Source organism: Amblyomma mixtum, chromosome 9 (assembly GCF_055824585.1).
Source record: "Amblyomma mixtum isolate Tamu chromosome 9, ASM5582458v1, whole genome shotgun sequence".
NCBI classification, from domain to species: Eukaryota; Metazoa; Arthropoda; class Arachnida; order Ixodida; family Ixodidae; genus Amblyomma; species Amblyomma mixtum.
The window spans coordinates 59904308-59921547 of record NC_143020.1 but is presented as its reverse complement, the minus strand read 5'-3'; the positions used below and the strand labels follow the sequence as shown (position 1 = coordinate 59921547).

Sequence of the window (17240 nt, the reverse complement as noted above, 5' to 3'; positions counted from 1 at the left end):
GTCGCAGCTGTATCTGCCGTTAAGCACAAAAGGGCGTTTACTTGGCGCGCGTTCCAGGTGGCGTAGTCCAAGTGGCTTTCAGTAGTCAAGCCAGCCGCTTGTTTATGATGTAGTCCACATCAAGCCAGCCGCTTGTTTATGATGTAGTCCACATCACTGTAGTCATATCGCGGCGAGTAAAAAAAAAAGACTCATTGCAAAGCGAGCGATGTCGATGTCCTTGAAGTAAATGAGGCATTGGCTAAGCAGCCCTGGATTTCTCGGGACCAGAGTATATCCCTTACTAGTACCTAACTCTGCTTAACTAGAAAAGGATTGTGTGGTGTTATCGCAGACCTTTGTGTTGAAATCTAGAAAGAAAATGTATGTTACAACGCCACAAAGACGTTTTCTTAAGTGTTTGTTAACCTCGCACGTGTGAACTAACGACCGATTGAAAGAAATAGTCCGCATTCGGAGAACATTCTTTATTGGTCCACCGTCATTGGTCTTTCTCATCGGCCACATTCTTTCTTTATATTCGCCGCATGCAGTGTACTATTTATTAAAAGTTGCGCTTAAACATTTTCTCCTTTCCATATCAAGGAGCAGTGACGGAAACAATTCAGTGCCAAATGACAATCTAAGGTGCAGGATTCTCGGCTGATTCACAGCGCAAACACCCTATTACATTTTCAACATCACGGGTTTCACGTTCAAGTTAGGAGTTGAGCCCGCTCAGACTCATTAAGGACTACATAATTTTGCGCTCGTCACATGAAATATTTCCCGTTTGCAACATCATACGCGTGTACAGATATCACTGTCGCATGCAAGGACGTGAAAAAGGTGGCTGTCTGATATCTTCCAAAGGTGTTTTCAAGGCTTAGCATCAACAGGACTTCCAGGAGCTTTGACGTAGTTGAAAAAATGGAAAGGATAGATTTTCGAGAGAGATGAGAGGGATTTGCTGAAAACTAAGCCGCTATACAAACCAGTAGCAAGCCAGGATAAACGGTGTCTCGCTTGGTGAACTGGCAGTATTTTTTCATGAAAGTTATTGGTTCGGGTGGAGCGCAGCAGCTAGACAGTTTCTTGAGCTGTTCAGGCAGCGTATCCTGCTGCGATAACTAAGACATGGCTTGTAGAATGCCAGGAGGCGCATATCAAGACAACACATCTGATGAGTCCTCCCTCATGAGGTGCTGCACTAGAAGCGGATTGATAAAGAAAAAGACCCGCAATAGAGTAGAATTTTCTCATGGTTATTACTGGCGCCTTTATCGAGGATATATAAAACAGCATGTACATCCGCCGCGCAAGTGGTGCGGGTTATCCCTAAAAGTGCCAAGCATTGAAAAGGGAATGATGTGTCGTGCGTTATTGTAGAGTCAGGATAGAAAGTGCCTTGTAGAAAATAGCAGCAGTCTTTCAAGGTGAATGACATGTTTGGTCGGAGCTGTTTCATCGTTCTGGCCAGTGGTTGGTATTCCCAAGAAATTTATGCTTTCTTGAGTGAAAGAAAGAGAGTTGATATGAGAAATCGAACAAGCGATATCATCTTGTTATTCTGCTAAACATGAGGGAAGAAGAGTGTTCTACTCTGGAAACTTATGCTTAGCACAGTGCAGTATTACCGTCTGTGCTTGCGAAGGAACGCAAATGGAGATGAAAGATTCATTGGATGTTGTTGTTACTAGGTATTATACGTGGAGAATTTTAATATTACAAAGGAATAATTTTAAACTGCTGCTTTAGAAGTCACAACCACCGCAGATATTTTCCATGTTGCATGTACAGTCTTAACACAGAAGAATTGCGGTAGTAATGTCGATGACAGTATGTGATATTCTCCTCCATGCTTGCCATTCACTTTTCGACTGAAAAGAGATATGTAAAAGGGAGTTCTTGTATGATAATATTTGGAAAATTCTGTTGTTCCAATTGAGGTTGAGCGTGTTCGTTATGTTTAATAAATGAAAAATTGCAGTTTCGCTTCTCGTTTGAAAACATAGGCACCTGCTTTCAACGCCCGAATGAATGGCCAGAAAAATTTGGACTCCAATTCGCGGAGAAAAAAATACAAGAACGCAGGTGGTAAAATGAGCTTCTGCAATTCACCTGCTGATATCCCACCCTTGATTTAATGCCTGAGAACGCAAATTCTACGAAAGTCTTAGGTATGCAAATGGAAATATTGTCTTCATGCTTAGAAGGAGACCAAAGTTTTTCTTAAAAGTGAATCTGTGTCTGCTGATGCTTCCTGCGTTTACCATGAGCCTACATGGTCAGTGCCCACTTCTAGAACATAAAAGGCCTTATGACTAAATCATTCAAGCCAGGTCTCGCCTACTGTCGCTTCTAACTCTCCAAAGTAATAATCGATAGATTCAGTGCACACAATTTTTGGACACCTTTACACTGCATACTTTTCGGGAAGCAACCGCCAACTTAGGTCGCTTGCTGAACATTGGCTTATAGTTCTTACCTCCCTTAAAGGGGTGCAGACAAAGAGTTTCGGACACAAAAAATACTGTTTGTTTCATGGGCCTTCTAGCAACTTTAAGTCGCTGCCGTTCAGTGGAACATAATTTAACATGTTTTTGAATGTTTTCTGAGGAGCCACCTTGGCATTCTCACCCGTGTCTAGTGATGCCAAGGTGCAACATTTGTTGTGACGTCACAGATCCCAGTGTTTGTTTACAGGTACAACCTGTCCTTGCCGGCGACATTGACGTCATCAGGAATGGGGTAACTCAAGTTGACCGGTCTACGGTGACGTCAGAGTACACTTTAACGCTTGCGCCGGTAAGGATCGGAACTGCCTGTAGAAAATGGCTTTTTATTAATTATTAACGCTGCGAACTGGTGCTCTTGGCTTATTTTCACCACCGCTAGGCCCGTAAGCCTCTTTGAAAGAAAAAAAAAACAGACAAAAGATAGCATTGCGCTGTGCCTCTTTAATTCACGTGCCTGTATTGTAATGATTTTAAATACTGCAGCAAGTTTAAAAGGCGCTAAACCAAACTTGCCAGAAGAGAGTACTCTTGAGTTTGCTTGCCGCTTGCTACCTTTGTCCCCTGAACTGACTCCCAGCTTATACCTTGCAAGCGCGTAATGTGTGTGCTTCCGTGGGTGATATGCTCAGAGAAATGCGAGCTCTAAGTGTTCGAACGGTTCAACGAATATCAAGAACCCTTAGCGACGACGCAAGTCTACTTTCGCAAATACATGAAATAATTTTAGGTTTTAATTGGTGTCATTGCGTATCAGCCATGTTTGTTTGCAGGGGGCGTACAGTGTACATTCTATGAGCTTCAAAAGAGTAAAAGTTACGCTACGCTAATGAAAACTGGGCACTTCATTCTTGGAGCCATTTAGTGCGTGACGGGAAGCACAGCCGATTGTTCTCTTCGTGGAAGTGTCAACAGGCTGCTATCCTAATATACAGCAGTAGTCCAAAAAGTTAGCCAAAAGGGTTCATCACAGCAACGTCCAATGTCTTTCAAGTGTAAAGTAACCATAGTGTTCTCACACTGCTCTACTAGTCCGCGAACCACTTCAAATACCGTGACGCTAATAACTTCACGAAGGCTTCCTAACAGCTAGTCATCTCAGAAACCGCAAGGTCTTCAAGACACCCTTCAGAATGGACAGTCTTAAGCCATCATGACATCATGAGGACGTTACATGGCACTTATTTCTGTACAACAATTCTTCCCTTATAACGCTGTTATTTAACTTCAAGAAACCCTCGGCCAAAATTCCGAGAAAAGTCATACTGAGAATTGCATGAGATTAGGCAAACACAACTCACCAGTTACGCTGCAGGTACCATGCGTCGCCTTGTCATCAAAACCTTGCCGCTGGACTGCGACTAGCATATTTTGCACGACTTGTTAATTCGCACTGAAACAAGGAAAACGATGTCATGATCGTTTTCTGTAGAACAATAAACGCGTCCTGCAGATTTGTACTGGGATTTTTGCCAATGTATAAAGTACCATCTGGAAAGCAGTAGTACATTGGTGTAAGTTCATACTGTAGTATCGCCACAGCAGTCATCAGCTCATTGATGCGGTAGCGATTTGAGCGCAAATGTTTTTTGCATTATGTTAATTATTCAGATGAGTAGCTGAATAGCGTTTTCTCGCGAGGTGTGTTACACGATCACAGGCGCCTTGGAGTTTGTGCAGGACGTCCGGTAAAGATATGACGGTCCGTGGACAGAGAAACAAGAATCTTTCTGCCACTGCTCTTAGAGTTCACCATTTCACCGTGCCTACGGATATTCCGTGTGGCAACACTGTGCTAAAAAAGGGTGTTGCACATTAGCCGGCTTTCGTGCGGCGCCCCTTGTATTGGGACACGCTGTACGAGGTGGGTGCTTAAAGACGGCATCGGGTGCCGTGACCGATTCTGTGGCGTCCGTAGAGTTACGGATTTTGCGCTTTAGCAAGCCAAGGGGGGTCACAGGGGCCACTCGGAAAACGTTTCTCGCCAGTAGTCCTCGGTCGTTGGACGAGGTGGCTGAAAAGCCGTGGCTTTGCATCAGCGGTGACGTTCTTGCATTTATATTCTTCATACTGGCGTTCCTTAGATGTCGTACTCCTGTCCATGGTCTCCCTTGTGGTCGCTTGTAATGAGCTCAAGCATGGAGAGCACTCTGTCGACTTTTCGCTCCAGGCTCATCAACTGAAAAAAGTGAGGTGCGTATTACACAGAAGCCACAATGACTGCCGAAAGCAAGCTGACATGAGTTATCAAAATAGCTTCACGGCTAGGGTTGAATTCTGCTTGGTACCTATCCGGTAGCTAAAAGCCGGTTGAAAAGGTAGCGTATTATCATCTCTTCTTAATTATTACGAAAGGTCAGAATCGTCTTTTCTTGGGCTAGTTGGTTTTTCATGCTGTAGGTGTTTGCAGCGCACACGAAACACAGACGGACAGAAAAGGGAACGAGCGCTGTGTTTCGTTCCCTTTTCTGTCCGTCCGTGTTTCGTGTGCGCTGCAAACACCTACAGCATTACGAAAGGCATATCAGCGTTGCATGTCCTTGCGCGGCTAGGGCAATTTGCCATGTTCACTAACCTGTTAAAGCAATCACTCATTTTGCCGTTCGTCATTCAACAGAACCATAAAGACACCTGTTACTTAACAAATACTTGAAACAAATAACTGAGGCCTTAGTTCTATGATCGGCTCATTTGGCTATCGCGCACCCGTAACTGAGCTATTCATTTTTTTTGTTGTGGTATATGTATATCATGTACCTGCATCTCCATGCGATGTAATCGGGCTCCCACGGTCATTGGCTTCATGCCCTTCTCGTTCAAGTAGGAGCCCGGTTTTCCAAGTGTCTGATCCAGCCTGTAAAACGGTTCAGAAGACGAACGCAGCCTCTCAGAAAATGTGTTTACATAGAAACTTGAGACAACGGCAAGGATCTGATGCAGCTCAATGGGTTCATGCCGAGACATCATAAAAAAAAACTTTTGGACGATCCTCTGTGGATTGTTGGAATGCGTTATCATTTGATGGTGGTGCTATACTTACGTTTGTTTTATAAGAGCATCACGCACTAAAGTTCGTTATGTCCGACGATGTATGCTTAAGTTCGTTATGTCAGAGGGTAACATACTAAGGTCTTTATATTCGATGTCAACACAAGAAAGTTGTTACACCAAATAGACATAATTAGATTCTTTATATCAAAGGTAATGCACGAGAGTTCGTTGTATGCGTGGTTAACACACAGAAATTTGTTATATCCCAGGTGGCATACTTAGGCTCGTTCATTCTGAGGCAACAGAGGCATGTTCGTTATATCTTAGTTTAACACCCAAAAGTTCGTTGTATCCAAAGTGGTGACCTACTTAGGTTGGTTATTTGAGATGTAACACACGAAAGTTCGTTGTATTCGAGCTTAACACACGGGAGTTCGTTATGTCTGAGGTGACCTACTTAAGTTCGTTACTTGGAGGTAACATTCAAAAGTTCGTTGTACCCGAGAGTAACTAACGCCCGAAAGATTGTTAGATCCGAGGTAGCGTACATAGGTTCGTTACATACAAGGTTAACACACTCCACGCGCCACGGAACACGTCATGCGTGACGTCGGCCGCGATTTACGCTTTCACAGCCCCTTCGAATGCTAACGAATTAATAACTACTGCAACGACACTCACGGCCGTGCCCTTACAGTGATGACGATAGGCGATATACCGACTCCTCCTCCATTGTTTGTTTATTAAATTCTTACGCATGCTTGAAAGGCAGGCGTTGTAAGCGGGCTCTCACGGTAATTAGCTTCACGCCGTTCTCAGCATGCCTGCGCTGTGCACAGTTTTAGGAAGAGGATCTTCATCGTCTGGGCTCAGACCAAGTCATATCCTGCTGTGCACATTTTAGTTAGCGGAAGGAATCTTCGCGCCACCACCTTGTTCTAGTTTACGCTGCCAAGAATTCCATCTTCTCAGCTGGCTGTCCAGAGAAATGGAACTTATTTTGTGTGAGAGCTACGCTACAAATTTTCAGCTTGAAAACTCCTGCTTCGCCCCATTTCTATAGTCTCACTGCCTGCTAGTGCATAAGATATGTGCTGACGAGATTTTATTGCTTTACTGGTGCAATTTATACACAGTTTCGGCGAATGAAGAACACTTACCTTCGCTGTAATTCTTTTATCCGCACCATCATATTCACATGCCCCTGGGAATACTGCTCGATGACGTCACGAACGTCATAAGGCTTGCGTGCTTGCTGGAAAGAGCAACCAAAGTGATCACGGTAATGCGAGACTGCAGCTGGTGACGGTAAAAAATGAATCCACATTTTTGAGACCATTGTTTCCGCTGCAGTGGTCTCTAAAAAAATGTGGGGATCTAATGGAGGATTGTGAAACTTGAAAAAATAAACCTAACCAATGTGCAGTGCAGAAAAGCATTGTTTTCCTCGCATGCTGGGACAGTAGGGTACGCATGGATCTGTTCTACACGATGTGTCCATAGAAATCCCATCAAAGCGACCTTACACATTTAACGCACAACATGGTGAACACCAGCCTTCCGAAGCCAACCTGGAGTAGTCGTTTTGAAAACCATGTCGGATTTTGTGTGCGAGTAAATTCTTTTCGTGTTGGACGAGTAAAAATGTGTACATGAATCAAATCTGCTACCTTCCGCGCAAAAGGGTGATGTAATTGCTGCCCGTACTTCGACCAAGCTGGCCGACACTTCAGTAGAAGGCGTAAGCAAACATATTCTCAACATTCTTGTACAAAACCGTGTAATATTGAAAAATTGTAATGTACTCTCACAAAAATATTGAAGGTAATTGGCCACTCTTGCGATGTGCAGCAAAACATTTCTTTCAAAGTTTTTTCATCGCTCGCATCGAGCAGTTACGATAGCTATAAAAAGAAATGGGGAACGCTTTTGAGGATAGCAAAAACGCTAAAAGCAAAAAATGCAAGCCTACTGACGGGAGATCTGCGGTTGTATTGATAGTCATAGTGAAATGTGACGCTATATGAAAAAATGTCTTTTTATAAAGTCTTTCAGTTCAAAATGGTTTTGTCCGATATTGCAGGATATTTAACTGTTCTTTGACCGAGAAATCTGAAGACAGTTTGGCAATTGCGTTCCAAACAGAGGAAAAAATTTTATTGCCCCGCTGGCAAAGACATTTTCACCTGTATGAGAAATGCTCCAAACCCGGGAATCAAGAAAGTACTCAACCATTCCCTTAACCATCTTGCTCCCATTGCCCACATTTGCTTATCTATTGCGAAATTCCAACCAATTCCTATCTTTCCTCTCTCCAATGAATTCATGATTAACAGTTTAGGCCACACTCGCTGCCTGATGTGCGGTGCCACCCCACCAACAACACACTCCCACATGTGTCCACTACACGAGCCCCAGAGACACCCAACTACCTAGCTTTTAACTTCCTTCCCCCATATCGCCTATTCCTGGGAGAGGTCGGCTACTCCGTGTGCAGCGCTGCTACCAGATTCCCTCGTGGTGGCATACAAAGCGCTTACGTTCCCTGTGAGTGCGTGTGCATAGGGCGACATCAGTTGCCGCAATGTATCTTTGTTTTTGTAGAGGGACGGATGTCCTTTTTTGATCGTGAGTCCAAATAAACTTCTCTTATGAGCATGTACTCGTATTTTGGTCAATCACCGTACCATACTGCAGTCTGTAAATAATTCGGCGACTGGTGCCTTCAATCTTTAAAATGATTTTTCCCTCTCTTTCCTAACATCTTTTTTGCAAGTGTGCGTGAAGTGCACAAACCACAAGCAGCGCTCTGCTGCGTCCTCTCAAGGGGGCCCGGTTGATGAGAGGTTGTAGATGGAGCACGTTTCCCAAGTCTTTACTGCAGACCAAACAATATATACAGGTAGAAGAATAGCGAACCACGGAATAAAACCTACTTTAGCGAATACAGCGAGAAAAAAAAACAAATTACCACGGAAGTAATTTTACCGAGAAGCGCCATTAATTTACTCCCTTGGTTTACCTAGCGACTTACCTGAAACTTTCGGCGTGCCACGAAGTATTTGATCTTGCGAATAGCACGTATTGCGTTTTTGTGGGCTTCGGTCAGGCTGTAAAGGCAAATAAAGGGAAGAAAATTGAGATAGTTGTAATCATTTTCTTAATCCTAACACTCTTCCTCTTCGTATAAAACTTACGCATGCTGGTTAAACAACCTTAATTAAAAGCCTATGTACCCAATATACTATCTCCACCTTTCCCTCATTAAAATTACTTTCTCTCCCTCTCAAATAAAAATGTACTGAAGGCAAAAAAAGTCTTGAACGCTCATTGAAATAGCAGTACAGCAACGAAGCATTCTATAGACCATAGGGCCGTAGATTCCCGCTAGGTGCGCTCAATGCACTGTGACTTCAACAGGTGTTCTATGAGACGTCTCACGAGAGACACTGTATGAGCCAGCAGTGCGGTCGACATGCTTCGCATCGTTTTCTTTTCTTTTTTTTTGTGGTCCGATATCTCTAAGTCACGCTTCTTTTTGTGTTATCGCTTGTTAAGGGCTGCTCTAGTTGATATCTGGAGATTAATATTAGAGCTAATGACAGGCAGGCAAAGCAGATCGCTGGTTCTCATTTGAACAATCGCAGGAAGGCAGAACAATTTGTTCGGAAAAGTAATAAAACAATGCACGGAAAACTTTACGCCTCCGCTACTCTTTCTTTACCCCAGCTGTTTATCGTAAAATTAGTTCTTCATGCGCCAAACGACAGTGCTTAGTAGCTGAGCCTACGGCCACCAGCAAACCGCGAATAGGCGTAGGAGTAGAAAAGAAAAAGACGCAGTCCAAGTTACTACCACTACCTGGTCACTTGCGGCGGTTCGTCCATGTCAATCTCGACGAATTCGTTGTTCGCGTCGTGACAGTTCGCATTAGGCGTCGATATCGTCTTCCTTCGCTGCCCTGCATTCAACAAGAAGGAACGGGTCATGTGTTGAGTTCAAAAGAAGAAATTTTTTCCTTGAGAGAACCTGTGTTTAGTTTTGTTTTTAACACGCGTAAAGCAAAAAGTAGGGGAATAAAAAGTGCCCTTCCCCCTATAAAAAAAAATTTCAGTGGAATAAAATTGTCTTAATGGTGCGCCTCGTAACACTACATTATTTATTTATTTATTTATTTATTTATTTATTTATTTATTTATTTATTTATTTATTTATTTATTTATTTATTTACTTATTTATTTATTTATTTACTTATTTACATATTCCGCAGCCCCAATGGGGCTATTGCAGGAGTTGGAGGGAAAAAAAAAGAAAAGGCGGAAAGGGACAACATATTCAGAAGTGAACACCATTAAAATACAGAACAGTAATTCAACAGACTAATTACTGATTTGCAACAACGCTGAAAAATAGGTTTGGTTCAGGGAGCGTATATCACCGGGTAAAGAATTCCATCGTTTGATGGAAACGTCTAGTGCCATTTTTTTATTTGCCTTCATAACTAGCAGTCCACCATTCTACTTTTTTTTAACCCCCATTCTGGCCACTTTGACTTTTAATTCATATGCACGGGCATTCGGACGCTCTTTCTCTAAATGCTGCTTAGAATTTTTTTGTCAAATGTTAAGGGGAATCTCGCAAGGTGGAGTAGATTTGTAATAAGGGAGTAATTACTTATTTTCGCAATTTGGTGGATCATCAGGGCCCATGTCGTTGTCTCAAATTCTTGCTGTCTGCCCCCGTTCACCAGTGCCAGTCGAGCGGTTCGTAGTTAGCAAAAGAAATAAATTCAGCAGGTCATCACTGACACTTTGCACGCTCGTTCCAGTAAGATGAATTCAGGCGCCTATGTAGGCTGTAGTAGGATATTAGAACTCGTGATTCCCTCTTGACTACTTCGTTAGCACATGATTGTAGCCGCAGGGCAGGAAAAACAGCCTGCTTTGGTACGGGTTGCTTCCTTATCGGGTTACACTCCTTATGTATATACTGCCGGGCAACTGACGTACTATACTGCTGACTAACCTAGTTTGGCGCTGTCCTCTGCCTGCGAGTCTCCCTCGGTCTCGTTGGCGGCCATGTTGGCCGAGTAGTTGGGCACCTCGATCTTCTGCTTGGACTTGCGCCGCCGCAGAACGCTCGCCCGCTTTGCCACCTGCGAGCGTCGATGAAGGCAAGGATAAAAATAAACTACTCTGAAACTCTAAGAAGGTCTCTCCGGTACTCCACGCAGGAAGTTAGGTTACTAGCTTACAAAACCTTTATCCGACCTGTTTTAGAACACGCCTCTGTTGTGTGGGACCCTTATACTAAAGAAAACATTAAAACACTCAAAAATACTCAAGGAAAGTAAGTGCGATTTATTTATAATTCATACAGCTGGCAGACGTCCCCTACCATGCTACTTGAGAAAGGAAACTTGGAGTCTTTGCAGCTAAGGAGATACCGCGAGAGGCTTAAATATATGTTCATGATTGTTCACAACAAATTACGAATTAACAGCAGCAAGTACATTGAGCTCGTCCCGGGTCGTTCGACTCGATCCTACCATTGTTTAAAAGTGAAGGAGTACTCATGCCGCACTGAAACATGTAAGAATTCTTTCTTCCCCGTACTGTGCGGGAATGGAATGTCCTGAAAGCAAATATTGTAGAGGCTTCTACTGTGGAGTCGTTCATGGCGTCGCGTAGGAATTCATAAAAATTTGGCAGCATTCAACATTTCCTTTTTTTTCTTTCTTTCCCATTTCCTTTTTTTTTCTTTCATTTTGACGCGAGGTGTCGTCTAATATTGTATAATGTTGTTTCCTTTCTCGTTCATTTCTTCGGTATTGTGTGCTGAGTTGCGTGTACTACCAGGAGGTTTTCTTTTTGTCAAAGTGTATTTTAAACCCACTACTGCTTAAGGCTTTGCAACAAAGCCAGCAGTCTCCTGTAAATAATAAAATACAAACCACACGCCTCAAATGTAAAAGAAATGTACCGGATGAGTTTTTATTTCACAGATGATTTTTACTGCCTGGGTATCCCCTCTTGCTGTGTAAAATATTTGCTCGAATGAAATCCTTCACAGATACTTTAGCACTGTATACGGACAATCTTGTTTTGCCAATCTTTTGTTAGTGGTGAGGTTTTTGCAGCTCCGAATGAGCTAGAAAGGCTCTTTATTTTTATTCTTCTTACCGCTTGAGGAAAAACTAAGAGAAAGCAGCAATGATGAACTCTTTCGTAACGAGAGATCTGCGTGTATTAGAGGTGGTTTGAAGATTAAATAATACAACCTGCTTCTATATATTTACAAATACGCCGGCAAGACAAACCTTGGGAAGTTTGCGCAAAAAGACAACTCTACCTAATCAGTTCTGTATCATTCGTAACGTAGCAACTGGCTGCATAGATTTTGCAGGCACCAATAATGGCTGCTCACGAATTTGTAGTTATTCATCGCTTTGATAATTGGTTCTTGGCTTAATAGATGCAGCAATTCGCACATTACTGGAATTTAATGCAGTTGTTATCGTGAATAACAGCGTACTAACGCAGGAAGTTCAACCCCGCGTATTCGTTCGTTTCTGGACGCGAACAATCCGTTCTTTCGGTGTGATGGAACAACACTTTCGGTACTTGTTGCCTGGTTTAAAGGCGTACCCTGTTTGGCGATACCAGCCGGAAGTACGCTGCTTCCGGCGATTGCGACATTAACAGTTATTTCTGCACGCCGGATGATGAGGTTTGACATGACTGCAGTTCCCATTGCAGAGGATGCAGATTTTCAATTATTTCTAACTGAACGAAGGAAGTACTGCTTCATAACACATTATTAAAAAAATACGGAAGATTAGCTAGCACTTCATGTCCTGAATTGCTGCACGAGTAAGCAAGCTGCGTAATCGAGAGAAGCACTTTACACGTTGCAATGAGAGATGCAACTCGCGTTATTATTAAAAATTCGTAGGGTGTAAAGGACGCTAGGCCGCGGCACTGAACGCTGAGAAAAAGTATCCACGGTTCTCTGAGGAGTGTTTCTATTTTGTTTACAAGCCATCAGTCACCTCTATGTTTTTAAGGTATTACTCCTTTGTCCCCATTAATATGAATAACCAGCAAGCGCCATCATCTCGAAGGTCCAAAGAAGCCTGTTTCACGTTATATAGGAATTCAGTGTTACCACGAACTTTTTCTGAAGTTAAAATTGAGAAAATATCCGCTGATATCATGTTGCTGACAATCCCTTTAAGAGAAATGGGTTTATGGTGGCTTAACACCCAGAAGCCACACAGGCTATGACTTTATGAGTTTGTCTCTTCAGAGGTATAACCGGATGGCATCGGACTGCGCATCGAGGGCATGAATGCTTGAAAACTGGCAACGGTTTTTATTGATATCTATGTAAATGAGCTTGAAAAATTAATACAACGCGACCCGATCGCATGAACTGGATTTCTACGAAACAAACGTCACGCAGCCGCATTTTGTTTCTATATGAAACACACGCACACGCACGCACACACGCGTGCACACACAAAAACAAACAAACACAACACGCGCGCACACACGCGCACACGCACACACACACATATATTGATACTGCAATCTCGTGGACGAATATTAACGTGGTGGGAATACATCTATAAAACAAAAAAATTGAAGTAATAGAGTGAATGGAAACGAGGGCGTTTCAAGATCTTGCAGTCATAATAACAAAGCAGTAAGCAGATTTTGAATATATCATGACCAAAATTAAAGCTAGGTATAATGCACGGTAAAAAGTAGTTAACAAAAATAAAAGAAACCTAGTATTTAGACCACACGAATTTCGCAATGGCGGTAACGCGTCATAATTTGTGAGTATGTTCCAGTCAGGAACCATTTTTTAGTAAAAAATGAGTACTTAAAGGCATTACTTGTCCGAAAAGTGGCTATTACATCGGAATATAGTTGCTTGCAAGACTGAAAAATTATTTTTTTGATCTTTACGCGCTTTCGAGAGGAATCCATCGTTTTTCTTTTGCAATTGTGTTCAATTTTTTGTTACATTTAAGATACCAGTTATTTTCTGCATTAGCTTCTGTTCTTTCAAAAAAAAGCATTTCTACTTTGGCCCATGAATTAACCTGCAGTTCAACTGCATAAAATAAATAAGCACATATGGCCTGCTGTTCAGCCTCGTCATTTATCGACGTTGCAACGCATCTAAAAAGCCCTCTTCTGTACAAAACACAGTAAAACTCATCCATCCATGAAAGAAATCACCGCACCCTGCTTAGTGGCGTTCCCGAGTTGAGGCCACCGTGGTTGGATTCCTTCACGTGAATCCTCCAAGTGGCTTCGCACCGGGAAGTCTTCTCTGCCGCATAGCACCTCCACAGGCACTGCAACGGAGGATTTGTTTAAAGAGAGTTTAAAGTTACAGCCTGTGTAACAAGAAAACATGCCAACAACTTTTCCGATAAGCCGTGCATTAGCGCTCCTGTACCACCAACCTGGGAAGCCTTGGCTTCTATAATAACGAGCGCGAGACTTCCGTACAGCTTCAGGAGGACAGGAACGTTGGCAATGTGTAGGGATCCTATGCATTGTTTGTTTAATAAATTAGAAGGCAACGGCATGGACTCCTTACTTTTTATAAAAGCTGTTCACTTTTACTTTCTCCGACAATTTCACTTTTCTCCTTTTACTTTCTCGTTTTCACTTTTTCGAACAACATCATTTCACTGTGCGCAGTGCTATGATTTTGATTTTAATAAGTTATTTAAAAAACGCAAATGTCAGGGCACAAAGGCTCTTCATAACGAAAAATGAACTAAATTGGAGTGGTTGGACTAGTCGTTCTAAGTAAGCAATAGAGGCGTTCTTGCCGCTTCAGCCAACATGTATGTAGTCCCGGAAATGCGTTCCTGTTAAGACCAAATTAAGAATCTTGGATTAGTTCTGCTAAACGTACAGATGGCAACTTTTACGCAGCACACATTGCTATATCCCTGTCATCCGTATTTTGGGCACTAAACTACTAATGCCAGTTGTAACTACTCCTTCACTCTGCAAATTATGCCCCTTAACTGCAAAAAGTGGCATCACTGATCACCACTTATTTTTTTACCTGGTTCGTTGTTCAGTTTTCTGTACCTGTATTAAAGTGGCAGCCGCCGGTATCTGGCGATTGAAGTGCTTCTGCCGCTGTTTTTGTTGGACCTTCAGTGCAAACCCCGATCCCAGAATGCCCTGCGCAAGACACAAAATACATATCACAGTGCTGATCAGTGCAAATTGATAATAATTCTACTCCACTCTTTCATAATATAAGAAGTAAAATATGCTGTAACCAAGCATTCCATTGCTATTATTTTCTTTTTTACTATTATGAGGCCTGAGTGCGTACAAAGCCTGAACACCGCCTTTACTGAAGCTTCAGCGCGATTTGAAATATTTGTCGGCAGGTTTCATATATCTCAGGCCTGTTTCGCGCAAGTGATTGTAGACATGAAAACTGCATTTTTCTGGAAGCATTGGTCAGGTGTTTTTGGTCGATGTCAATACTTTAGCTTAGAAATGTGAGTGGAATATTGACTTCTGCAGACTTTTAGCACATATGGTTTCTAAAGCAGAAATTACGTAGTCAAAATGTGACTATTTGAACTTCCGTTTGCTCCAAGAAGCTTCAGAAACTAACCGTCACATTAGTCAAACAGACATAAACACGTTATCTTTCAAATCTATCCCCCTGCAAAGTAAGCTTATTCCAACTAAATGCCAGGCTGATACTAAAAAATAATTGCTACAAAATTTGTAACATATCGCAGATAACTTCTAAGCATTATAAGTTCAACACATAGCATTACATTTACGTTTAGTATTATAGTTCCTTCTATACTGGATTCCTCTGACCACGCTACATTTTTATCTTGCAGCTTCTGTTGCTGTCCTGATATTCTCACCAGTGAGGTAAGTGATGTGTGTCCGACACACCCCTAAAACAGACTAAAAGCCAAGATTCACCACAGAACAGGATGCGAGAATATTTGAAGCGCATGCAATTAGCAGCTGCAGAAGTTTTTTCTAAACATAGCCGAAGATTTTAGTTACATCCAGCACCATACGAAAAATGTTTAAAAGGAGATGTCTCAGCCAGGTGTTGTTGAAAATTATTTCCTCGGCTTTCATCTGTGCATAACTGCAAACACGATCACAGAAGTAGTAATCACACAGATTCGAAAGCAAGTACATGAAACAGTTCACGTATTGTTAAAGTGACAGTGAGTAGAAATCCATCGTAATATTGTTTAAGCGAAAACTGGCTCTGTGGCTCTCCTAGCAATGTTTGGCGTTTGTTGTACGCCACCAAAAAGATGAATTTCTAATTAGAAAATTCAGTTGCAAAGTTGTTTCGCCACTCGTCTCAAATTAGTGACGTCCTATTCGAAAATCAATAGTTTTCAGTGTTTTGAAGTGAATGGCTTTTTATCCGAGCCTCTGAAAACCACTACCAAAAATCGGTGCCGACGCATGCAAGTATGAATTTTCTAGATAGAAGAGTTAGATGTTGGGCTTGTTGGATTTGTGACAAATTATACATATTTGTATATTTATACATAATTGTACTGGTTGCGCTACAAATACATATAAAAAGTGTGAATTGGCCTTCCAATCACAACACCTGTATTTCGTTTTTAAATTTTTCCTGGCTCATAAAACATCCATGTTTGGTGAGTCTAGTGTCTCTTTAATTAAAACGCAGTACGCTATAGACCAGGGTAATCGTCACTTTGTCCCTTGTGTACCATTGAAATAGAAGTAAAACTCACCGCGGGTAGCGCGAAGAATGAGATAGCGAAAACAGAAAAACAGGAGGCCACAATCTTCCCCATCCACGTTCTAGGAACAGTGTCGCCGTAGCCGATGGTAGTGACCGTTATCTGCACAAGTGAAGAAATGCAAGAACAGGGATGAGGAATTAGGGAGCACATGGTCGACCAAAATTGGGATACATTTGAAGAAAGCCAGGAAATCACACTGTGCAGTCTGATAACAAGGATCAGTGGGTGAGAAAAGTTGCTTCATTCATTCATTCATTCATTCATTCATTCATTCATTCATTCATTCATTCATTCATTTTTTTCTTACTCTTTTGTGAAAAAGGACCCTAGGGAAAAGCAGTTCAAACATGGCTGGAGGAGTCCGGGGCCTCTTAGCAGGCACTGATAACCGCGAAAAACGCGAAAAAAAAATCAAGAAAACGTAAAAATATGCAACTAGCTTCGTCAGCTATGAAAGAATATATGCAGTAAAAATGAAAACGTATTGCAAGATACAAACAACCGACTTAAAATTCATTGCGTTAGACGGCGTTAATCATAATCATAAATCAAATCTTAATACATAGGACATGAAATTAGTCGAGTCAGCTTGTAAACATGGCAATGAAATATGAAACCTTTACTTTGGCAATATCGGTGCCCCCTTTGATACAGTCATTCAACAAGCTTGGTAACATAACGTAAAGCATTTGTCGACCACAGTTAGTGCGCTAAGTAAAAATATTCAAATTTTGTGCTGACAAGGTGGTGTAGATCGAATAGGCTAAGCATAGTCTGAAAATGTCGGTAAGTGTTCCCCACTTACTACTAATATAGTATTCCCGTGACAAATGTACTTGTACAGATCAGTAACCCGGAATATAGAAAACTGTTTCAAAAGCTGTGAGGCGTACTCTAAATAGGGTACGTTAGCAAAAATTCGTAGAACTTTTTTCCTGTTG

At 42.0% G+C, this 17240-nt stretch overlaps 1 protein-coding gene across 3 annotated transcripts in view; it reads right to left on the bottom strand.

Annotated features, from left to right (window-relative positions):
- Nucleotides 1–452: 452 nt before the first annotated feature.
- The window catches only part of LOC149329217 (potassium voltage-gated channel subfamily KQT member 1-like), a 156657-nt gene continuing 139869 nt past the window's right edge, over nucleotides 453–17240 (bottom strand). For 2 of the 3 annotated variants that reach the window (XM_089560148.1, XM_089560149.1), the window contains exons 9-17: nucleotides 16288–16398; nucleotides 14612–14707; nucleotides 13744–13857; nucleotides 10512–10641; nucleotides 9345–9447; nucleotides 8521–8596; nucleotides 6647–6741; nucleotides 5253–5349; nucleotides 453–4674 (exon numbers count right to left, since the gene is read on the bottom strand). In XM_089560148.1, the coding sequence (XP_089416274.1) occupies nucleotides 4576–4674; nucleotides 5253–5349; nucleotides 6647–6741; nucleotides 8521–8596; nucleotides 9345–9447; nucleotides 10512–10641; nucleotides 13744–13857; nucleotides 14612–14707; nucleotides 16288–16398 (921 nt within the window). In that variant the 3' untranslated portion in view covers nucleotides 453–4575. The remainder of the gene's footprint in view (nucleotides 4675–5252; nucleotides 5350–6646; nucleotides 6742–8520; nucleotides 8597–9344; nucleotides 9448–10511; nucleotides 10642–13743; nucleotides 13858–14611; nucleotides 14708–16287; nucleotides 16399–17240) is intronic. The other variant, XM_089560150.1, reaches the window with a different exon arrangement.